The sequence below is a fragment of the Conger conger genome, chromosome 6 (assembly GCF_963514075.1).
Source record: "Conger conger chromosome 6, fConCon1.1, whole genome shotgun sequence".
Taxonomy (NCBI): Eukaryota; Metazoa; Chordata; class Actinopteri; order Anguilliformes; family Congridae; genus Conger; species Conger conger.
Window position 1 is genome coordinate 59,925,748 of NC_083765.1, and position 25,483 is coordinate 59,951,230.

The 25,483-nt window shown below is 43.1% G+C and overlaps 1 protein-coding gene across 1 annotated transcript; it reads right to left on the reverse strand.

Moving 5' to 3' along the window:
- Nucleotides 1-138: 138 nt before the first annotated feature.
- LOC133130934 (Krueppel-like factor 13) lies at nt 139-20,850 on the reverse strand. The gene is made up of 2 exons (XM_061245945.1): nt 20,075-20,850; nt 139-949 (listed from the first exon to the last, which is right to left on the reverse strand). Exons 1-2 carry the CDS (start codon nt 20,517-20,519, stop codon nt 654-656), a joined length of 741 nt encoding a protein of 246 aa, XP_061101929.1. The 5' UTR covers nt 20,520-20,850; the 3' UTR covers nt 139-653.
- Between the last annotated feature and the right edge of the window lie 4,633 nt (nt 20,851-25,483).

Below are 25,483 nucleotides of genomic sequence, written 5' to 3' on the forward strand. Positions count from 1 at the left end.
AATAAAAATGTAAAAAAAAGAGTGCAAATCCTGTTGACTGTAAGGCTGCTGTAAGTATGTGTTCTGTTTTCTTCGTGTTCATTCTTTCAAGCTAAGGAGGCCATCCCTGAGCAGGGCACAAAATTCAAGCGTGTTGAATTTCAGAGTAAAGTGATGCTTGTATTGTGCAGTCAAGTTAAGTAGTTAAGAAAAACAACTGTATTAAATCCTGAGGTGTAGATGAGTCCCCCCCATGTTAAATAAAGGTGAAGAATATTAAATATCCATCAATCGGTTGTCGCTGTTGTCATTGTTGTTTCTTGAAACTGAAACTGAGTTTCAATGAAAGAAATAAAAAATGAAATAAAAACATACCAGAAGCTAAAAAACAATACATACATATCATATACTATGTAAATATTGCCACCTCTGGGAAAGGTGTGTCTTTTTTTTCTTTCTTTTTTCGAGTTGCACAAGAGATTGCACTACAATAGGCAGTTACGCACAGTACATTACAGTACAGTACAGTACAGCAAGCGGAGAGAGTTAGCAAAGGAAAGCCAACACACTGTGCAACACAAAGGTTGAGGGGGTAAAAAAAAAAAAAAAAGGACTTTAGTTCCGCGGGTCTAGGGCGGGTGTGGTCTGGCGGAACGTGCCAGAAGGGGAGAGGTTTAAGGCGAGCTGGCGGGGCTGAGGGCGGGGCTGGAGATGTCGGAGCGGCTGTAGTCGCTGAGGGAGCCCGTTCGGGCCCCGCCCGCCCCGTGGGGCCTCTTCAGCATGCCGGGCTGGAAGTCGGAGTGGCGGCGGGCGTGCTTGGTCAGGTGGTCGCTGCGCATGAAGCGCTTGTCGCAGAGGGGGCAGCCGAACTTCTTCTCCCCCGTGTGGGTGCGGTAGTGGCGGGCCAGCTCGTCGGAGCGGGCGAACTTCTTGTTGCAGTCGGGCCAGGTGCAGGGGAAGGGGCGCTCTCCTGGGGAAGGAGAAGGGACAGCGAGGGGTCAAGGGTCAGGCATCATATTCGCCTTGTGTGTCACTAATGCCCAGACCACACCAGAACTATAACAGTAACCACAACTATAACCGTAACATATTTATAGTTATCAATATCGTTATCATGGGGTGGACCAGGCCTTAAAAGTGGGATTATCTATACCACTTCTCTGAGGCCAAGCAAGAAGCATGCATCACATACTGTACATCTCAGTGTTAACATTTAAGCTATTTTTAAAATGTTGTGCCCGTGTATACGATTTTACATATACATCTGTCATAAGCTACTTGGCCAAGCTACTGCTCATCAAGAAAAAGAAATGTCCTATGCATATATCTAACACCAAAATTCTGTAGGATTTCTCTCACTTGTTTTTGCATTGAGTAGAACACATATGACACATATGAATCGTGATTGTTTGGTGGTAGGGTGGTAGGAGGGGGGTTAACAGTACTCCAAATACAAATTTGAAGGGATGTCTGACAGAACTGTAACCATAAACATAATGATTTCATCTTCCTCCCAAAACCAGTCATTTCCAGTTTCAACCACATTATAGGTAAATTTTCTATGTTTTATATTAAAATCTTTTCTGGAAACCTCAAGCAATCAGCCAGTCAACCTCCCACATAGAGGCAGTTTAATTATTATTTTTCCAGCCCCCTCTTCCAACCACCTATGAGACACAGACATTTCTGCCCTCCTCCTCAAAACCAAAAACCTGGTCTTGGTGCAAATCCACACGATGCCCAGATGTGACTATATAACCTAAAGTGGTTTTCTTATTCTTCTCTCTCATGAGAAAGCAGAAAAAGATATATATTTTTTATCTGTTCATATTTTTGGTCAGACATATTCTGCATCCTGGACAACACATACACACACAGAGACACACCGGCACATAGGCACACACACACATACACATACACACACACACACACACACACACACAGACCAGACACAGACACAGACACACATGTTTTTCCCCCAAGCTTGTATTTTCATTTTTATTTTTTATGTCTTCTAGAAAGTTCTTCACCATAATTGTTAGGCGAGGTTCACTGGCTAAGGTTCTACTGGTCTCAATCAATTCAATAACATTGTTCAGAGGCATTGGCATTTAGACTTGTTGAATCACAGTCCCTGCTGGGTCACCTCTCTGCTTGTACACACACACAGCAAGAACATCAAATACTCACAGGTACTGATACACACAAGAAAAAATTCTTCAGAAACACTTTCAAAGTACTACAGACACAAAGTGGTCAAACACTTTTAGTGAACCTGCCAGACTTAATCCCGTCATCACTTCAGGATATGAATGCACAACATGGGTCATGTGACGGATTAATCTGAGCCGAGATGCCCACTTCAGTCCACACGATTTATTCACTTTGAATGGATTTATTTTCACTGAGAAGCTGATCCTCAGAGCTCAATGGCTGCCTAATAACCGAAAGAGTCCCTGGAGAAGAGAGGTCCCTCTGTGAGTTATGGGCTCGAATAAAAACCCAGGCCCTGCTCTTTAGCTGCAGGGCCCTGTGTCAGCCAAGGTATCTGATCCCTGCAGCATCAATATTTCACATCAACATGGTGGCTACGGAGGCCAGTGGCTGTAGAAGCCTGTCTGAAACAGAGTAACCGCCCAGGTGATCACACAGCCCAGCGCAGTGTGGTGATGGACAGGGCTGAGGGGATATGTCCACTGGCCACAGATTTCTCACATTTATCAAATTTCTCAATGGCTGGGAGGGTGGCTTGTCATTATATCGTTATGCATGCAAGCACTCATCAGCTCTGGCTGGAACGTCTATATGGAGTTCATCTGTTGCTTGTTTTTAACCCTGTGACAAAGTAAAGGTCATTGCTCCAAGCAAGCAAACAAACAACTAATTAACCAACTAACTAACTAAAAAAATAATATAAAATAAAATAAAATAACATTTATATTTCATCATCTTTCAATGCCCTGTCTAGTGTTAGGGCCAGCTTTTTCTTGGTTTGTTTCTATAAGACACAGACGACTATAGATGGTACAGATTCAAGGGGCATGCCTGAAAACCCAAGCATGAGACTTGCCATTGGCCTCTTTTAGAATAACAACTTGCTGACAAGGTTCTTAAGCAAATATCTTCTTTCCTGTCCACAAGAGATGGTAAACAGCGGTGGAGGGCAATGGCCCCACATTTCTCCACCTACCCTTTATAGAGCCCAGTCCCTCTATAAAAAACTAGACCCATAATCCCATTCTCTGTGCTGTGCAATCTGATTATTGAGCAGTGAACCCAGGCATGGGGGGTAGAGGTGGGCTCTGTACATCTGTGCAGTCACTAGACACCCCCACACAAAGACAGCACTGCACCACCATGCACAGTGACAACATGCTGGAGAATAGCCATTGAAAAGTGCTGCCCTCAGGACTTAAGCAAGGCTATGCAGGCATGAGTACACACACTCTGCTGTGGCCCCCTTGTCCATACAAAGCTTTCATCGACCCCCAACACACATGCATGCATGCACATGCACAGAGACACAGATGCACCAATGCACACACGCACACAAACACACACACAAGCCAGAAATCACCATAATCAGAATATGACAACTTTCCATCTTGTAATTTTCTATGTTGTAAGCCAGAAATTCACAAATATAAAGGTGCATTAACTGTTTGGGATAAGCTTTCTAGATTTTCTGGGAAATTGTGTGGGGTGGGGAGTTTAATTTTCTCTTAGACTGAGGAAGCACACACAGAAATTTGGAGAAGCTTCGAAAATAGCTCAGCTCAGAACTCTCATCCTGCATTATTCCTGATTATTCCGACTATTCTGCCCTGGCCCTACCCCCACAGTCAAAACACGCACACACGCGCACACACACACACACACACACACACACATTCTCCACAATACACCGCCCCCGCCCCCAAGGCCACAACGTTCACTGTGATGAAAGATCCTGCAGCCAGTCAGCAAGTCCCTCTCAGGAACAGTGTGACCTGCCTTTCCCAGAATGGGCAGTGTCGTTATGGAAGCGCTTGGACGTTGGCTCTGCTGAACACAGTGACCTAGTTACCCCGAAAGGCAGTTACATCAGGCAGAGAACACAACACTATGCCAGGCCTGCCTGCCGACTCAACACCAGCATCTCCCCCTTACCCATGCAATGTGCTTATGTCACAGGTGGGAGGGTTATATAAATGTTCCCACTCAGTGCCACTGGGTCACTGTTTTTTCTCTTCTTTATTTAATTGACTCAGAAAAAACAAATTGGCGTAAAATTGTTGCTACTGCCAGATAAAGATCATTGAGATATGTTGTCAGCAGCCGAATTTGGTTTGAGATTTTGGATGACAGTAGAGGCAGCAACTCAGGTGAAATGGACAGCCACAGGACGGCTATGGTCCAATCATTGCTCCTCTTGGATCTCAGTGGCTTCTCAGTTAGCACCCGTCACCAGTATCCTTGCCCTCCCTTTTAAGTCAAATAATGTACTGTATCCCCAGTTTACTCAGCCAGGGCAGGGGTCAGAGACCCTGGTCCTGGAGAGCCACAGGGTGTGCTGGCTTTCATTGTTACTCAGCACTTAGTTGATCAATGAAAGCAGTTGATTACAGTTTAATTGCATCACCTTGTTTCTTGGGTCTGAATCGGTTGCTTATTTTAAGGCGAAAACAAAAACCAGCCAACATTGGCAAAACAAAGGTATGCGACGCAGTGAGTTGAATCTGATCAAATATGTTTTTTTGCTGATGTTTGTGGGAAGACACGAAAGCATCTCACAATCAGAAAATGGAATCAATGACTTCACTTATGGCCCAGGTCCCTGCATCAGCAAAAGCTGAGATGGAAACACAAGATGAAAACCGGACCCCAAATGCACGGGAGGGGGGCTAACAGATCATCGCAGAGCTTAATTTAGTTCTTATGGCTGAGAATTTGAGCCAATCAGAACACATAAATTGCTACGTAAGGTAATGACAAAGATCTTAATGTGGACTCTGCTAGTCCTTTCATCACAGTGGTGTTTACTTACTGGCCACACTGCAAGAGGCCAGAAACCTGCCCTCTCTTTCCTGGAAAGGCAGCAGAGACAGTCCAAGGAGGATAATTATATATGTTTGTATATATATATATATATATATATATATACTGTACGTACATACAGTATATACAGGGAGCTCTTTTTCTTCTGAGAAGACCTTTTCTCTTTTTTTGGCTCTGTACTCCACAATTTCAGATTTCTGATCAAACTATTTACGTGTGGCAAAGGTTCATGGTGTTCCCATGTAGAAATTAGATTCGTTTTTATACATAGCCCCCCTATTTTAGGGCACCATAATATTTGGGATATATCAATTTGATGTAGATGAAAGTAGTCATGTCATTACTTGGTCACATATCTTTGCATGCAATGACTGCTGGAAGTCTGTGACCCATGGGCATCACCAGCAGACCTAGATTAAATACAAAATTGTTTTTGATTCAAATACTTTTCTGTGCCCGACTGAAGCACCAGAGGCATTTTTTGAGAGCATGTCATAGGTTCCAATATACCAGACAAGCTCAGTAAAGGGTAAAAAAAATAAATGAATCCAAAACAATTACATATTTGATGCAGATCTGATGACCAGATGCTGAGGTTCTTCTCTGGTTAGGCCTGTACTGCAGCCATCTTCTGCTCCTGCTTGTTTCTGGGGCTAGTTGCTTTAAGCTTTCTCATCAGAATATGAAACACATGTTCAATTGATTCAGGATTCAGATTGAGTGAATTATTTGGCCAGTCAATCATTTGACTTTTTTTTGGTTTTGTGCCATCTAATGAGGACAAAGTGCCATGTAATGAGTTTAAACTTCATCAGATAATGTTTCTGTACACTTCAAAATTCATTTTGCTGCTGCTATGAGCAGTTACATCATGCCATACCATAACACCCCCACCACCATGTTTCACAGATGAGGGGGTTGGTTTAGATCTTGGCCAGTCCCTGTTGGCCTCCTCACTTTGTTCTTGCAATCACTCTGATACAAGACAATCTTGCTCACATATGTCCACAGCCAGATACCTGGCCAACCTGTATTTGCAGCTACTAGTGGTTTGCATATTGCAGTGCATACTCTATAGTTCTGTTCGTGAAGTCTTCTACAGACACTAGTCACTAATACATTCACGCTTGCCTCCTGAAAAGGAGGTTTCTAATCTGTTCAACAGGTGTTTCAGGCGTTTTTCTTAATTATGGTGACAATTCCTCAGTCAGCTATAGAGGTATTCCTTGGCCTATCTGGGCCTTTGTGATTACTGATCTCACCAGTGCCCTCTTTCTTCTTAATCATGGTCCAAAAATTTGATATTGTTAATTCCAAGGTTTTTTTGTTTTAAATCGTATTTCTCAGCTCCTTGACTTTCATTGGCACAACTCTGGTCGTCATGTTGACAAACTCCAATAACAGACTCCAAAGGCAATCACAGGGCCTCGGATCCAGACTAGATACTGAAAGCTTTGAAATGTTTTTACTGCTGTTGCAATGTGCTCCCCATTCAGTAGGTTAGTAAATCTAATTAGAAGGACCTTATATTGCGTCATCATGGTAATATCACCAGCTCCTTTGAACTTCAACCACTGGTCTCATGGAATGGATCTCACTTTTGAGCAATGGCCTAACAATAATTAAAAATGCTATTGAGGAAATGGAAGATTTGTAAAATGGTAAAACGATGCAGTTTGACTGAGTACATGCCATAGTCAGTGCACAGGACTGCCATAAGGTACTGGAGCCACATGATCAAAGCAACACTCTCAGTCGGCTACACCCTTTCATCTGCGGAAGAGCACAAGTGTGTCTTGTGTGTGCAAACGCTACTCGAGGCTTAAACACTGAAATATGATCAGAGCAGGACTGATCTCCAAGACAGGATCTGACTTCCTGTGATTCAGTGCTCTACTAAACAGTAGGCTACACTTTTAAAAAAGTATTCTTCCTTCTTCAGCAACAGGACCTTCCAGCCCTTTGAACTGAACGCCTTGATCCCGCGTGTCTGACAGTGAAAGCAACTTGGAGCTAAGCCAGGGCAACCGCCCCAACGCCAGAACAGGGAAATTACCGTGGCACCTTTAAATCAACTCTGCGTGATACCCATAATCCACAGCTGCGCTCAACCACACACCATTAATATCAACAGGAAAACGCTCACTGCATGAGTGGAGTGAGATTCAGGCACAGAACGTCCTGCTCCTTCAACTCACACCCCCCGCCCCTCACCACCACCACTTATCGTCTCCGAGAGGCAGAAAGGGGACCGTTATGAGACGACTGAGCTAGTTCATTTCTATGGCCTTCGGGCAGCTTGCTGAAACATCTCTATGCCACATTGTGCTGCAGAGTGGGGAGAAGGCATGTCTATTTCATTGATTCAGGCTAACCAACTAAGGTAATGGAAAGCCCTGCAAGCATACACAGCATCGACAGGAGCTTTTGCACAAACAACAGGAACCAGTTCGATCTGTTCGCTTCTCAGCTCGAGCCTGAAGGGACAATGATATCGATCTAGGTATCACAGTTCACTCAGCTGATTTCATAAGATCCAGTATACTGGCTTTGCAGACATTATTTCTAGGCCAAATGTATGTGGAGAATATAACAGCACCTGAAGGAACTATCTTCAGGCTGCATCAAAATAAAAGGCTCATTTACTGGAATAGCGTAGGCACATGACCAAGAAACCCAGCTATGTAGGCTAGCTACAGCGTTTCGTGACACAACTGTTACACAATGATTAGCACAGTAACAGTTGAATAAAATAGAAACATCTGCCTCTAAAGCAACACATTGGGGGGGCCACAGGGTTAAATGGACAAAGGCAGAACCTTTTGCGCCCCCTGTGGACATGTAGGGGCTGGTGATATTACCTCTCAGGCAGTGGGCCGACATTCAGCTGAACAAATGACCGACATCAACCGACCGCAGCGTTGCCCCTGGCAGCCCCCGCTTCAGTGTACTCACATTACCAGACATCCCCAACATACCATCTCCACCTCAGAGACTCGAGATGTTCTGAAGGTACTCATCCTTTAGACCAGTGTTTCCCAACTCCAGGACTCCAACTCCACATGCCAGAAGGTTTTTGTTGTAACCAGTAACTCACACACCTGATTTAATGAATGAACCAATCAAACCACAAAAATGCCCTTGATTAGTTAAATCAGGTGTGTGAGCTACAGGTTACAACAAAAACCTTCTGGCATGTGGGTCCCGAGGACTGGAGTTGGGAAACACTGCTTTAGACTCTCCCCATGTTTTGGGTAACTGCCACTCTCCAAGGCAACCACCGTGCCAAGGGCTATGCTAATTTCCTTTCTCCATACCCAGGGTATCTCCATAGGCCTGTCTACACCAAGAACTATTATGATAAAGATAGCTATAACGATAATGATCAAAACTGATGAACAATAATGTTCTGTAAATAGTCTCTCGGCTATGTCGTCTGCCATTTTGGATAGGATATGATGCCCTGTAAATTCGAGGGGTTTTGGTTGGCTGTCAGTGTTTCTATTGTTCAAGCATTGTTTCCATCCTTCAAGCAGCTGGAAAAAAATCGAAAAGCAAAGGAAGAGGAAAAGCAAAGGGTTCTTTCATGAACATCCTCCACAAAAGCAAGACCCTTGAAAACTGCAGGTAACAATGATATGGAAATCGTGGTTACATTTGAGTTTCACTTCCGAGGTTTGTTGTTCAGAGTGGTATATATATGAAGGAAATGACTCATAGTCCCTCCCATATTCAGTGTCTTTCTTGTAAAGTATATTCTTTAAACTCTTTAAAAGATTCTTTACAAGGTGTGTTTTCATAAAACAATAGCCAACCCAACTGGGAGAGGGGCCGACAACACTTTAAAAATGAAAGCACCTGCCTGTGTGGCATGACAATAAGACACTCCAAAAAAGAAAACGGAGGGGGGTGAGTTGAGCACATAGGAAAAGGTGCTCAGTGCTGAATGCATGGGGGACAGGAACTCAAACAGCATTTCATATCATCTTTGGGCATTCAAACGGATTAGCCCGGGAGGAAGAATCCTTTTGGTTTTATTTACATCCGGAAAACATAATGTATTTTTGGGGAACTGGGTGGGTTGACCCCAATCAGCTGGACGTTTGGTAGCTGCCACTGTGCTGAGGTCAAAGGGGAAAGTTGAGCAGGATAAGTGCATCCACCATCTCCTTCCCTCCCTCCCATTACATTACATTACAAGGCATTTAGCAGATGCTCTTATCCAGAGCGACGTACAACAAAGTGGACGTCAACTTAGAGGAGACAGAAGAGATCCGAAAGAAGGCACATGAGATCAGAACTGCGGAGGGCGGAAGCTCAGCTGATACCAGAGATCAATTTTAATGAACTGGCCATCAGGAGAAAAATCCATTTAAACTGCACTTACTTTCAAGGAGTCAAAGGAAGAAAGGTCTGCGTCAAGAAAAGGCAATCAGTAATTTATCTCACAATGTACAATTTATCAGGCGTATTTGCTCATTATCTTTGACGTTTTATGGAGCGTTTATAAGCTTAAATCAAACAATGTTTCCCAGGGAAAGGTATTGGTTGGCTATATGCATTTGACAATCCAGTTCAACACCTTTGCCCAAATTTGATCTTCTCACAGAAATATGATGCGATTACATTTCACTGCTACACCCATGGGATTTAATGGTTTTAATTTAGTTTATCCGCCAAAATTAATCCAGATTGAGGTAAATGACAGCAAATGCAGGAGCCAGCTCAATTACAGAATGGAATCCCTTTATCAGGGAAAATATCTGAACATTATATACAGGAGACCTCTGGGAGGGGAGTAGGTCTGCGTTATTAACCTTACAATAGGACAAAGGTTTTGGTCACTCACAGAAAAGCAAACACACTTAAAATATATGATTATAGCCTTTGTCTGTGTGTACCACTGTATCAGCTCTTAGCTGTGGTTAGAGGCAAGGTCTGAATCCTGGGATTCAGGGGTTTGAGGGGTGGCGGTGAAGGGGTGCAGAACTCCCCTTTGTTGGAGTGACACTGGGAGGCCAAGAGGGGACAAATGTGAGAAAATACGACTAAAGGGGGCTGCCAGGGGCACTCTCTCAGTCTGATGCACCAGTTGACTGTTATGTACGGTGCAGAGAACCCAGACACAGACCACAGGATAATCCAAAAATCGTAGTTTAATGTTCAGTGGTCAAAAGCCATGAGATCCAGTACAAAGCCAAGAACGAAAAGCAAAAGAATAGTCGAAAAACAAGCGAGAAGTCAAAATCCAGGAAATCACAGGGCAAGGTACAAAAGGGCAAAAACAAACTCGTAGTCAAAAATACAAAACAACACGTTGAAAAACCAGAAGATCAGATGAGCAAACAAAACAAGAGGGCAAGGCAGGTACAGAAGTCAAGGCAAAGGGGTGTCTATCATGAATCTCAATAATAAGGCTTACACAAAATCGGCACTTACTACGATCAACGTTCTGACAAAGAAGCATACTGAGAATGGGGTTTAAATACAAGAGGGAACTTAGGCGGGGCAGAGAAAAAGGTGGGCTAAACAAATTGACATTGACAAATTGACATACATTTGTTGGATGTGAGGGTAGTAAGAGGAGCAGCAGTGGTGCTGTAGTTCCGGATGAAATGACGGTAAAAGTTAGCAAACCCCAGGAAACGTTGCAGGTCCTTGCGACTGGTGGGTTGAGGCCACTCGACCACTGCTGTAACCTTCTTGGGGTCCATGTGGATGTTGCCGGTTGAAATGATGTATCCCTGGAACGAGGTGGTGGAAACCATGACTCTCCCAGTCCACCTCAGGATTGTGTTTCCCAAGCCATGGATGACCCAGGACGATGGGGGAATGAGGGGAATCTATGATGTGGAGCACCAGCTCCTCTTGATGGTTGCCGGAGATTAGCATCTTGAGAGGAATGCTTCTATGGGTGATGCTGGCCAGCCTCTGGCCGCTGAGTGAATTGGCCATCAGGGGCTGGGGCATCCGGGTAAGTGGAATGCCCCACCTGGCGGCCACCCCGCGGTCCAGGAAACTTGCTTCAGCTCCGGAGTCGATAAGGGCGGAGACCTTCCTCGTCTGCCCCTCCCAGGAGATGGTAACCGGGAAACAGGTGCGGTGTTTGGAGGAGACTTCAACAGGAGTCACGCCCACTAGTGCTCCCCCAGTGACTAGCAGGCGTTGGCTTTTCCTGCGCAGTTTGAGACGAAGTGCCCCTCCTGGCCGCAGTAGAGGCATAGCCGGCCTCTCATCCTCCGCTCCTTCTCCTCACGGGTCAGCCGGGCACGATCCACCCTCATGGGTTCTGCCTCTCCGGTGTTGGTAGGGCGTTCCTCCCGGGGTGAGGGACTGGACCAGACTCTGGGGGTCTCCCCTCGAGACCGAACAGGACGACCTGGGCTCTGGAACCGGCGACGATCACGTAGGCGAGAGTCCACTCGGATGGCCAATGCGATGAGCCGCTCTAAGTCGTCAGGGAGTTGCCGGGTCAGCAACTCGTCCTTGATTCGTTCAGCCAGGCCATTTAGGAAGGTGTCGTAAAGGGCTTGGCTAGCCCAGCCACAGGATGTTGCCAGAGTCTGGAAGTCGATGCCAAAGTCCGACACACTGCGTTCCCCCTGACGCATGTGCAGAATCTCACGCGCTGCTTGGCGACCATGCCTAGAGCGGTCAAACATTCGCTTCATCTCTTCCATGGACACAGGGTAGTCCAGCCTCCCAGGCGGTCGTTCCCCACTTCTTAGCACGTCCCGTGAGTTGTGTGATGATGTAGGCAACTCAGGATCACTCAGTAGGGAAGGTAGAAGGCTGCAGCTGGAAGATGAGTTGGCACTGGGTAATGAAAGCCCGGCATTCTCCCGGTTCTCCGGCGTACTTCTCCGGGGGCGGAAGGCGAGGTTCATGCACTGGAGCAGGTGGTGCCGTGGGAGCAGCCGCAGCGCTGAGGAGTGGAGCGCTGAAATTGGAGTTTGCAGACTGGAGGGTCACGGTCAGGTTAACCAAACAGTCGGACACTGCCTGCAGCTGTTGAGCAAACGAGTCCAACTGCTGCTGCTGGCGTCCCAATGCAGCTCCGTGGTTCCCCAGCACGGACTGCAGCTGGGACTGGTCTGCTGGGTTCATCGTGGTCAGAACATACTGTTATGTACGGTGCAGAGAACCCAGACACAGACCACAGGATAATCCAAAAATCGTAGTTTAATGTTCAGTGGTCAAAAGCCATGAGATCCAGTACAAAGCCAAGAACGAAAAGCAAAAGAATAGTCGAAAAACAAGCGAGAAGTCGAAATCCAGGAAATCACAGGGCGAAGGTACAAAAGGGCAAAAACAAACTCGTCGTCAAAAATACAAAACAACACGTGGAAAAACCAGAAGATCAGATGAGCAAACAAAACAAGACGGCAAGGCAGGTACAGAAGTCAAGGCAAAGGGGTGTCTATCATGAATCTCAATAATAAGGCTTACACAAAATCGGCACTTACTACGATCAACGTTCTGACAAAGAAGCATACTGAGAATGGGGTTTAAATACAAGAGGGAAGGTGACAATCTAGGCGGGGCAGAGAAAAAGGTGGGCTAAACAAATTGACAACAGGTGGGAAAACATAATGGGTTAATAACATAATAACAGAGGGGAGACGAAAATGCGGACTGGATGCACAAAACCAACATGTAGAAAACATACGGCTCCGGATTAGGGAGTAGGCATTGCACAGGTTGAAGACGTAGTGATAGTTAAGAGACAGGTGCGAACACTTCGCTGAAACAAATGAGTAACAAGGGATAGCATAGGAAGGCGGAGTTATAGAACAGCGCAGAAATGCTAAGAGATTACGTTAGTGAGTTAGTAACGTGAATATTTCTAAACTACCCAATAAAAGTGATTGTTAGTTAGTTAGTTAGACAGACAGTAAGTGTATTAATCGTATTAGTACTGTACAAAACCTAGATTAGTAGTAGTTAGTAAGAATAGTGCTTTACAACATTTAACTACCAAGACAAAGCAGGAAGTAAGAAAACGTGAGTGACGAAAATAATTGGAAACCTGAAAATACCGTAAACACCTGAATAGTGGGGCACGCAGACAGAGGGGTGACTAGACTGGCAAACATTCAGACGCAGACATAACAGGGGAGGACAATAGAGAACTGTAATGGAAAACATAAACCAGGTAACTATGAAAAATGGATAATAAACACGAATAAACATGAGAACATACAGAACAAATACAGAAACATTACATTGACATTATGGAGACCATGTTCTGCAGTCAGCTAAGTCACTGGCCATGTACTGCACTTGCTACTAAAGATAAAAAAGCAAAGCCATTGCATATGCAGACAATTCCATTACAAACAAAATGTAAGAGAAAGCAAATTCAGTAGACCTCCTAACATCTACAGTTGTTATAAGGCATGTATCCCCACAGTAGATGGCCTAGATAAGTGCCTGTTGAAAACAAAGGGACCTCTCTTTCAGGCATCAATCAAGACTGACTGTTTGTAAATATGTCATGTATAATAGTTCCAAATGACTACAATCTGCATATCCAGGACTAGAATCCACATTAGAATCCACAGAAATAATTTGCTTGGGGCTACTGGGAAGGACCCTCCTTAACCCATCGCAACTCCCTCAGTCTAACACACACACACACACACACAAGGGGAAAGACCCTCCTTACTCCATCACAGCCCCCTCAATGTCAAACACACACACACACGGGGCGAGGGACCCTTCAACCCCATTGCAGCTTCCTCAGCCTAGCACACACACACACACACACACACACACACACACACAGCAAATGAGACAAAGATTGCATAAGTTTATGCAACACTACTCATGCAATAGGACCTGGGAGAAGAACACACATCTCTACACATCTGACTGATAACTTAACGTAAATATCACATAATGAATTTGAAAAGAGATAAAGAGATTATAGAGACAGTGTAACCCTACCCTCACCACAGCACTGATTCTGAAATAGAAGACACAAGGCAGAATCATGAGCACCCAATCAAACCATATTTAAGGATCCAATGAGTTTACTAAGAGTCAACTTTAACAACCATGGCTTCTCTATTAAGCATCATGGCTAAACACTTATTCAATAGTGAACCAGAAAGCAATTCAGATGACTGACTGCATATCTATACTGCATTACAGCATCAATTACAGGAAAGGCTAAGGGAATGTCGAAGTCATTAATGTCATTGAGTGGACACTGCAGTTAACTCTTCACCTCACTACAGAAAATGGCTAAGAACGGGCGCACATGAAAACATTTGTACAGTTCAATGATAGACTAAATTGAAAAATGAAAATGCACTGAATAACCACACATATTCAATGATTTGTCATTTATAAAAAAGATAATTTCCACCTTATTTCTAGCATTGATTGCCTTTACATGAATCTGATGTCCAGTAACTGGAGTAGCTAGGCATTCAGTGACAATCTAGTTATACCTACCAGCAGTAGACTACCCACACGTGAACCCAATGACACAAACAATGAACTAGCCCCTAGCGGTTTTAGCTAGCCACTGCTACAATATAAGGAACATATGGCAATAGAAAATAGGTGCATGTTGATGGTACCTAGGTCATGGCACATTGCAGCAGTAATGTTATCAAAGTATAACCTGCCATAACCATAAGCAAACTTGAGGCTGTTTGATTAAATGTGGAATTTTGAAGCTTGCTAGCTAGATAGCAATATAATTAGCAATATTACATGATTTTAGCTGAGCTTTTGCACAAGCATTGCATGAGCATATAACTTCTGCAAGTCTCCATGCAGAATCTGCAAGCAGGACGTCATTACAAAAGAGCATGTCAATAAAGGCATTAGTCACCACCCACATTCTAGAATAAACCCACCATAGAGGTGACTACTGCCTCCCCCCGAGAAGTCCCAATTGCAAAAAAGTCAGAATTCCAAGAAATAAAGTCACAACTGTGAGAAATAAAGTAATTAAGTAAAAAAATTGTTCCGTGGGAAAAACTTCCATAGAAAGGAGAGAGAAAGCTGCATAAATAAATGGTGTTCAAATATTTAGCATATCCTCCTAAGACCCACCGATTCATTTCACTGCAGCATATTGTCACTGTCATTCCAGACACTTGTATTATGTCAAGAAATACTTTCCCTTTTTTTCAGCCTGGCTCAGGAGGGTATGAACAACCCTATTATGTAATATATAGTAAAATCAGGGATGATAATTAAAGGTAGCACCTCTGCATGTAGTTACAGGTCTGTTTCAGAAACATTGCGCCAAAGTCTCTGAAACTGATTAGACCTCACACTGAATCCTCTAGGGCTCTGCCCATCCACCTGTGTGGCTCTCGATTGAATGGCTGCTGTGAATTACCCTGGGAGGTTTCCCCAGTATGTGTGAAAACCAAACGCTCAAAATATTCCTTTCTGGTAGTGATGTATGCTAGAGAAGGCCCTATGAAAGTGCACTGGATCTAGATAGCGACCGAACAGGATTTTCAAAAAGTCAGATGCTTTCCTGGCTACATCAGATGCTTTTAAACATTTTTTTTGTTATAACTGGGGAAAGCTTGCTGAGGGGTGTGGAAATTAATTGAATCTTTTTAGAACCTTAAGCTCCTGTTAGCATGTACTTTCAGTATTGCTAAACTCTAACTGTATTACTGCTGCCACTTTGTCTATTCTGGGTTTCAATAAGCTCACAAAATTGATTTGGTTGGAAAAATTCCACTTACGTCCCTTAATCTGCTCTGACAGAGACAAATCCAATCCCCCCTTACAGCACAGTCAGCCTTTGAGAAAAGCTGTAGAATGTGCAAATAGTGTAGGACATACATCCACGTACATGGTACTCCAGAGTGACAGACTACAGTAAAGACTAATCACAACATGCAGGTTGACTGCCGTGAAGATAACTATCAATTGCCAAGACATTTCTCGTCAACAGAGTCCAATTGCAGTCAAGCTCAAACTGTGGGAAACAAATTCTATACGCTATCATTTGCAGAATGTGTGCTATTGGTTGTTGTGCTGTAACTGAATCCCTGTCTGTAGCATAAGGAAGCCATTACGCTTTCAGCATGATGCTTTCCAAAATTGCAGGAGTCAGAACAGGTGATTATGCAGTCTATCGAATTTTCCTTTTTTCTATTCGGGCGAAACTGGCTTTTTCTTGAAACACTATAGTTATATTAGGCAAGACATTGTGTGCTTGGGTTATGCCAATGGTAAGCTAACTGTGATCCAGCGCATGCTACTGTGTTAAGACAAATTACACTCAGCAGGAGCTGCTGAAAGCAGAGACACTCGAGCGTTTTTTTTGGGGGGGGGGGGGGTTTGGAGGGGGGAGGGGGAGTGTAGCAGTTACAGGGGTTGAGTGAGGACACTGCTCCTCTTGGCTCGGCAGAACTCTGTGCTCCGCCTTCATCCTGCCCGTACCGTTTAAGTGGGACGGGAATCCCTGTCATTATTCACATTATTTATCGCCTAAGCCGACAGCCTCATCCACGGCGACTTAAGATAGCGTGCATTTTACGAGTTATTTGCGCAACCGGATCTGTTTAGATTTGAATTAGGGTAAGTACCTACCTCAAAGGGCACACAAGCCCGACTGTTCTTAGGACCCGGGGCTGCACCTGTGCTCTCGTAAGGGAAACACAAAGCCACTCTATTGTCTGCTATCTGCACTCCACTAGTAGAGTCTGGGGAGGGAAGTCTGCGGCTCTCATGGAAGCGAGTCCATGCCTGTGCAGGTTAGTTGAGCAGGAGATGAACTCAAATGACCCACACTTTCTTGATTACCCAAACAAAACAAGACGGAAAAGGCTCATTATTCAACCTGCGGCGCGGGAGCAAAAGCCCCCATCCGCCCCCCACAATTGGTCAAGCGGCACAAAGAGTCCAGACGCGCACAATACAATGGAGCAGGCGGTCTATCCGCCGCGTCGAAACACCGTCTCCTCAAGTGCCTTCCAAGGATGACAGCTCACCCAAAGCTAAAAACTGCAGCAATATAGAGACACTAGGAACGAACCTTAATTTAACAAATCAAGCATCGACACGTATTCTTCTTAAAAAAATAAAATAAATAAAAAACTGATGTAGGCTACATTTGGAGACAATATAAGAATATAAAAGTAATCAAACACTGCCTTATACTAATAACACAATTGTTCTGTTGGCTCATTTAGTGGTCTGTGTGCCAGAATTCATACTGTTAAGAACTGTAGCGGCAGTCTCATGCACTAAATCATAACTAGCGGTCTCCACAATAACTTTTACAAGAGAGAAAGCAATAGCAGCCCTTACAACAATGACATAGCAATGACTCTTCTCAAGCTTAATAAGTGAGCACAAGGTTCCCTGAAAGTTCATTCTCACACAGCCATACAGTCAACTTGCTATGCAAGTTTTTACAACTTAATTCGTTCTTTCCTTCCTTTCCAACTGCAATATCTCTAACAGCGTCAAACCAGATGTACCTCATAATATATTAAACTATAATCTAACCCTCTATAGACGTTTGGCATTACTTTGAGACAAGCAACAAATTTTGGGTGACCAGGATTCAGCTGTTAGAGATGGCACTCCACAGTTGAAAACCTGCATTCAAGGGAGTCTGGACAAACGTCTGTACAGCCTGTTCCTGTTGTGCTGACTATAAATGAACAGCATGCAAGCAGATGGCATGAAATTGCAAACTCCCAATATCTGATATCTGTAACCACATTCTCCCATAATTCCTAAGATAAAGAAGTCGGGAACCAATTAATTAGTCAATGATGTAAATGTAAAAAGAAATGTGGTGGGTGTATGTTGGGGGATGGGGGTCTGCAATCCATGGACAATCAAACTGGTACCATCACATTTTATTTACCCACTAAGGATTAAATATTCCCATGGGAGCAACTCACGGTCTCAGAAACCGAGTCTAAGAGTTAGTCAGTTAGGCTGTGAGGGTTGCCACTGTTCCGGGGGCTGCCACTCCACATATCTGATGGCAAGTAATAATAGTCACACAGCCTAAAATATGGTAGAAGACACGTCACGCATCAGAGATTTTTTAAAAACATATTTTATTGACATTTCCAAAATTAATAAATGACTAGACTACTACATTTTACAGTCTACTATGGGATGTCTTTCCTGAGACACAACAAGCCATTTCAATGGAAGTTGTCAGAGCCACTTCTGGGTATACTCTTAGCTAATAACAAATGTAGGCCTATTTATCATCACTGGCTTTGACAGATAATAGATAATAGTTCATAGATTAATGGGAACAGGATTTTCCCTCAGACTGGCAGAAGAAAAGCTCTCTTTTTAGAGAATAAATTAAACTTTCTTGCTAGCATGAACTCCAGAGGATAAAATCTACATGCATGCACGTCTGCCTCAAACAAATCTAAAAATAATGTGCATTCCTGCTGGCCACTGGCCCTTGTTTGGGTCAATTGCCTTATCTGGGTGTAATATTTTCAGTCACACAAATGAAACCATTGTCCGGATATTTGGAGGAACAAGAAATCCTCAGAGACAAAAGAAATGTAAGATGAGGCAGAGTTATAGCTGTAACCCTAAGATTACAATCCTGTAATGCTGTAATTTAAATATATATATTATTGAAAATGGCCAGATGTATACTGTACATAGTAATTATATCTTCTTGGAGGGATAGGAATAAATTACACTCTTTATCGTGCTTATAAATCACATCAATCCATCATTTCATAATGGCATCATGTGGCATAATCATACTGTCAATACAATAGACCAGTAAAACAAAATCTGAATACGCTAATATGCAAACAATATGTATTTATTTACTTATTGGGGGAAGATGTGTGACTGTATATGCAAAGTTGTCTGAGATGTGGGTGTCTGTGTCTGTGTCCGTGCGCGCGCACCCTGAGAGAGCGCAAGGAGGCGGTGACACTTAAGGCATTTTCACATAGCGCCACTGCTGCATTGACTTCATTAAGTGTATAACGGTCCTTTGAAACCTGGTTAAAACGGCTGAAAGTGGTCTTTTTAAACGTGACAAATATGCCCACCACATTCATACAGCCCTCCTCTCAGCCCCGTCCTCGTTTGCCTCTCTGAGCTCTGCTAGCTGCGTCTGTTGCTGGCCAGATCAGCTGGCAGTCTGTCTGGCGGGGGTGTGGTACATCACAACAAAGAGCTTAAGAGTCAGACATGCAACTGCAGAACCACCAGCCCCCTCTTTTCTTCTTTTTCGTCGTTTTCTTACATCTAATCATCGTAAACAGCTGCTCTACGACGTTAGAAGATAAAAACGATGTAGGTTACGTTTCATATGATTGCCAGTGGATCCAACCGCGAATTTTATGATGCTGTTCGTCGCCAATACTGCATTGCTAGTTAGCACGCTAGCTAGTTCCGAGAAGTTCGCTCATAATCGCGAAGTTTCTTGCTAGTCTTGTGCGCTAAGTGGATATTTTCCATCTGATCGGTTAAAGCGTCGGTTTTATTGCACTTGTCCACAGGGCTCCACATTTTCGACTTATTTTTACATTTCAAACCTCCTTGTGCGAACACGGGTCCATATACGTTTGCTACATTTCCTTTTATTGTAGGCACGCAATAGTTGTAGGCTAAATGCTGGATATGTTTATTATTCGTCGGGTAAAAAGGAACTGGATTGGCGAAACAATCACCTGAAGATCGTGGGCGTTACAGTAGGCTACGTGCAGCTCGCCATCAGTGTGACCCCCGGTTGTAGCATAGGCTACCGTTGCGCAAAATAAGGTTACGTGTATAATATTTGAAACCACCGCATCGAATAGTTATTTCGTTTCTAAACGATGTGTAACTTGCATTGTCTTTGTGCAACGGTTAACTGAAAACAAGGCGTGTAGCTACAGTAGCCTATGTGGGTGGAGCTCGGGGTATCTAATCGTATATGCCTAAAGTGGTTTATTTTCATTAGTAGCCTTTCAGTCACCCACAGTGACAATCCAAACATGTATTCCGATCATTTTACCATTGGAAAACATCAAGTGCACTTCATTCTGCGGAACAGCAAACACTTGCTCAAAACGGAACTGACCTGTATGTGTCCTTAAGTGGGCTTTGAGATGGGACGATTTGCCATAAACTTTTTCACAACCTGAATAGTGGCATTTATGCTTTTTCAGGGGAGATTCGTGTTCGGTTCGACCTCTCGCCCGTTTGCCTCTTTGTTTGTGACCCGGGTCGCTGTAGATGGCGGTAGGTGTGGCAGCGTTTCCATCCACTCTTGAGGGTGTTTGCTGTTTATCTTCCTTTATTTTTGCCTGGTCGGCAAGACCGGTAGGGGTCTGCTGGTTGAAATCGGCTAAAATCCTCGCCACCACAAAGAGAGACGAATTGTCCTTTGTCATGGGGTCCCTCGTTTCCTCTCCGTATCTCTGTGCAGACGCAGTTTCTGGTTTGATCTCTCTGTTCCCTTTATGGCCATGGACAATGGCACGACTGGACATTGACACAAGGCACTCGGCTGCAAAGTGATCCATTTCGTTCAGGAGAAAAAGTCCCCAAAGTATCTTTGTGACATTCAAAAAATTAACTGATTTAAAAAAAAAAAAAAACGCTCCCTAGATCTCTTTGTGTGTTGTTAATAAAGGAGGTAGCTACGGATCTCGTTGGATCTGAACTTTAAGATCTGAACCGGCTTTTCTGCTAAATTGACATCCTGATTGGGAAACTATTCAAAACATGGATGTTAAAACATGAACGCAAATAATGAGCCGTACCCACTTCAGAGTAATTCTGCTGATAACGAAACGCTTAAAAAGTTAACGAGGTTTAAAGTGAAAACTTCCATAGTTGCTTCTATCCTCTCCCCTGCATTGTGACAGTATACAGTTCTCTTATTAGTGCTGTTTCTATCCACGCTGGGGGCGTGGCGGTCTGGAGCACTTCGAAGTTTCGTCATCAGGGCCGCTAGCTCATTGGACAGCGCCGTGTCCTCAAGTTACCTGCCCCTAGCAGAACCTGAGAAGCGAAGCTGTGTGGCTTGCAAGGCATAGAATGCGCATAAAAATACAGCGACTACTGAGAATAGGATTACTCGTTGAGAAAAATCACTAGGTCGAACATGAACATATTTCATAATCAGAAGATAGTGTTAAGTAAAGTGTGTTCACATTGTTATAACAAGTGTTGACGATTCAGCCCTGAGTAAGTTATGTAGGCTAATTGTAGGACAATGCAGATTTTTCCGTCGTTTTACAAACCGAGAACGCGTCTAGTGTACTACTAGACTACTAGTTAATATACGCAAAATATAATGAAAAAATTGGGCTAGAACGCGCGTGGGAATTTTTTTTTGCATACAAAACATTTCTGATTGCCAGTGGTATGTTGCATTGCTTCAAAGCACGTGCAAATACCGCAATGACAGTAAACCAGATAGCCTACTCGACTGTTACAGACATTGTAACGGACGATCTGACTACAAGCCTTGAAATGAGAGCAGTGCTTTAATGATGTAACGTGTCATACTAGATGTAGCGAATGCTACACTAAAGGTCATTTGAGGACGCAAATTATGCAATACAAATACTGGAGAGCTGGATGTTAAAACGTTAAGTTTGTAAATGTACATTAGAAGTATGCTGAGTGAATTATTATGCCTTATATCCGAGGTTATGGTAACACAAAGATACCGTTTAATGCGCTGGGTGGAACAGACTGCACCTTTAATACCTTCCGCTCGGAGTCTTTTATAGGCGCGGCTGCCAGCTGGACTCGTGCCAGCCATCCATGTGCGCGCGGGGCTATGCTTTTAACAATCTGGCTTGAGCCAAGTGAAGCCAATACCGAAGAAGAAGAAACCGACGTTGTCCAAAACCTGCGTGAAATGTCGGCAAAGTCTTTGGTCATTGTAGTGACTTACTGCATGGTCACTTACTGCATGGTTCTGTTGACACATCTTAAACCTTGCGTGCGACTTCCATAAAGAAATACGACAAAATATAGGTTGGATTTTGAAAGGGGTCCTGCTTCTATTTTGAAATCCTTCCTTTTTCAGGTGATGTTTTCTCCCTTCCCCAGTTGAAAGTTGTGTGGTTATTGCGAAGCATTCGGATTTGCTCCGTACATATTGGTTCTTTTAAATGTTCTAAGTCTGCCAGACAATCCGAAAGCCACATTGTGAATTGGCTTCAGTCTAATGATATGCTGCCTAGTCTGGAGAGTGCAGATTTAGTCTTCGGTAGCATGCTCAAAAGCCCACTCAATAGTTCTTGGTGTTCTATGAGAAGGGGGTGACACAGCACACGGAAGGCCATCTGGATGTGTTGCTCCACACATTTTGTCCTCTCAAGGACTCTGTTCCTGTTTTTGATGTGCTTTGATGGTACAGCCTGTGACTGCACAGTAACCAGAGGTTGTTTTTGTTTCCCATTACTGTTTTCTCATGCTGCCAATGTTTCCGATGATGATCAACTAAATCTGTGTGCTAAGAGAAGAATAATTCCACTACTGCCACATTTGTGTTTTGTATGATCAGATATTTCTTTGCTGATCGTTTTGTGTGGGTCCAAACCTTGGACCTACTTTTAGAGGCCTAAAATATATGAGGTGTGCAAGTGTACACAAATGCATTCCAAGACTTTAGATCTGCCAAATGGCTGAAATAAAGTAGAGCTCAAATAAGATTTACATTGTCATTATTATCAGTCAATAATTACTTTGGAAAGTTAAACCCAAGAATACTTAAGAGGTATGTCCAAACATTAAATTATGTGATTCATCCATAGAATCTTTTGACAAGAGAGAATTGATTGATGCAACAGAGAACAAATATGATGTTAAAGAAGATCATATTTAAATATTAACATGACAATATACTTTTGAGTATTTTTGCAAGTGCCTTTGATTTAAAAGTATTACACTTTTTATTAATCTCAACTTCAAACTTTAAATCAAATTAATCTAAAAAAGTTATTAAAATACAACCTGATACTGTATGTGTTTACTTTAAAACACAGCATGTGTCTGTATTCATTGCATGAAGCGAATCATCAAAATGAGAAAAATGCAGGCATTTGCCACATTTCAACATTATCAGGCCAACTGCCATCACACAGATGGGTGTCATTCTGGAATTAATGATGCTGGTTGCAATGGCTGTGCAGTGAGCTATTGAGAACAGGACATGAAGCTGGATCCCTATCTGTAATGTACGCACACCTTTACGTTCAAGCAGGCCGTACATTCTGTTCTGCATTCTATTATGGAAATCACAGTTTACGGGATTGGTACACTACAATCTGAAGACCAAAATATGAGTACAAAAGTCTGTCACATGAGTTCAAGTTTGAGTGAAGTAAGATTTTTTAAAATCAAAATAAGGGTTGTATAATATCGCACATTGCTGATTTCACAGACACAGGTTAATCTTCGTCCTGGGCTAACACCAGGTTTATGGAGAATTTCCTTCCAAAATTAAATTTAGTCTCGATTTCAACTTGTCTTAATCCGTGTCTGTGAAACCGGCCCATAGTTTGGGGCTTGTATGAACAAGATGTGAAGGCTGGGGTTTGATTGCTGGATATGAAATGCTGATTCAGAAGTTTGGTGAAAATTACAGACTTTATAGGGGTAAAGACGGCCTTGCCAGACAGCGCTTTAGTTAAAAATAGCTTCCAGCTTCTGATCTTTTTTTCATTTAAACTTTGGGTCATCTTTTCTAAATTTTCCTCCTCTTCTTTGCTTGACCATTCTCTTACATGTGGTTGTTTCATCTTGTGCCATGTATGCTGATTCAAGACCTTCTGTGGAAGTTTTAATTATATTTGTATTTATTTTTTGTTTCTCGGAATTGAGAATAGAGCAAGGCAAGAAAAATGGAGCACATGTTGTATTTTTTTCTTTCATTTCTTGTGGTTTTGCTTTGTTTTTTTCCACTCGGTATTAGGACACGTGTCATTTCCTGTCACAGACACTCTGATAGGCTCTTTCCTGCATCTTAGCTGTGCCTCAGCACACAATAACGAGGGTGTGGCTCATCATAATGACTGAATGTTTAGTTGCTTTGAAAATAAACATCGCTCTATAATTAGGCTGGGTACAGGTCTTAAGCATTTGTTTAGTTGTCTTGAAACTGAAACACTTGAATTTGAAGTCATTCAAATGCAATTAAGTTTTGGGATTGTTCTTTCATATTAATGACCAATTCATTGATTGTTTGTTTTGTAAAACGGAGATTGCGTTTGTAGCTCATTAATCGTGGGAGTCAAGTCATTGTAAAAATTGGTAAATCAATCTGCAAACAGCAAGTTAAAAGAACTGTGCTGGGCTTCTGGGAATTCATTTCTTTTTCAATTGGTTTTGCAGATGAAAACCTCTGAAGCGCTCCAGTTTATGCATGCAGGTGAGGTTATTTTGGGTCAGTGTGATTTCCATGCAGGAGAAAACAAACTGATGTAATGAAGGTAAAATCGCACATGTGAAGTTTTAGAGGAAGGGGATAATCAGGCTTATGGTGTAATTGGTCATTTAAGATAAGTGCAGACCACAAACTGTCATTCACAGACTCATACAATACCATATTGAGCAGTCTTTACTGTTTTACCCACATCTTAGACTGTTTTACCCACATCTTTTTTTTAACACAATAAGAAAACAAATGCATCATTATTGTTCAGTACAAGACTCAAATGGTGTTCTGTATAAAGTTAATATGTGGTCAAAAACAGGCTTATATCTTTATCAGACTTAAAACGTTCTTCTTGTGAGGCAGCAGTGCTAACCTCTGTAATGCTGTGTCGCCACATACATACTGTATGTATTCCGCTCTGTTGCATATATACAGTAGGAATGTGATTTGAAATTACCAGTCTTTGCATGACTATAATGTTAATATATAATGTTATTTGACTCATTTTAGTTGGGGCCCACATGAAATCCAGTAATCCATGGTCACATCAAGCTTTGTTTCAGTTCAGTGAGTGGGCGCACAGTTGAATGCAGTCACTAAGAGTGCTGCACAAACAGAAAAGGTTTTTTTGGTTTTCGAGCATCACCTCTGAGGGAAGTCTGGTGTCAGGACAGTGGTGTCCCATGGTTCCCTGAGAGGGCCCGACCACACCATGGAGGTCCCCTCACTGACATGGCCACCATTTGCCTGTAGCTTAGATTTAATCCCACTGGATGGCAAAGAGGAGTCTCCCCACTTCCTCGTCCCTAGTACTTCCACATAGAGTGATTAATTAAGTCCCTGGCTTCTATAATACTATCTGCTCTATTGCTCAGCAGTTCTTTCTCTTTCCCATACAGCAGAGTACATGTAGGGAGATTGGCTCCATCGCTCTGTGTCTTTGCCACGGTATCGTTTTTAATAAAGGATTCAATGACCCTATCACAGCCTGTGTTCCCTTCTCAGCACTATACTCTTATGGGGGTGAGTGAGATGTTTCTACAGAGAATGTGTAGCAATGCTTTGTAGGCTAAAAATACAGAGAAAAGCTAA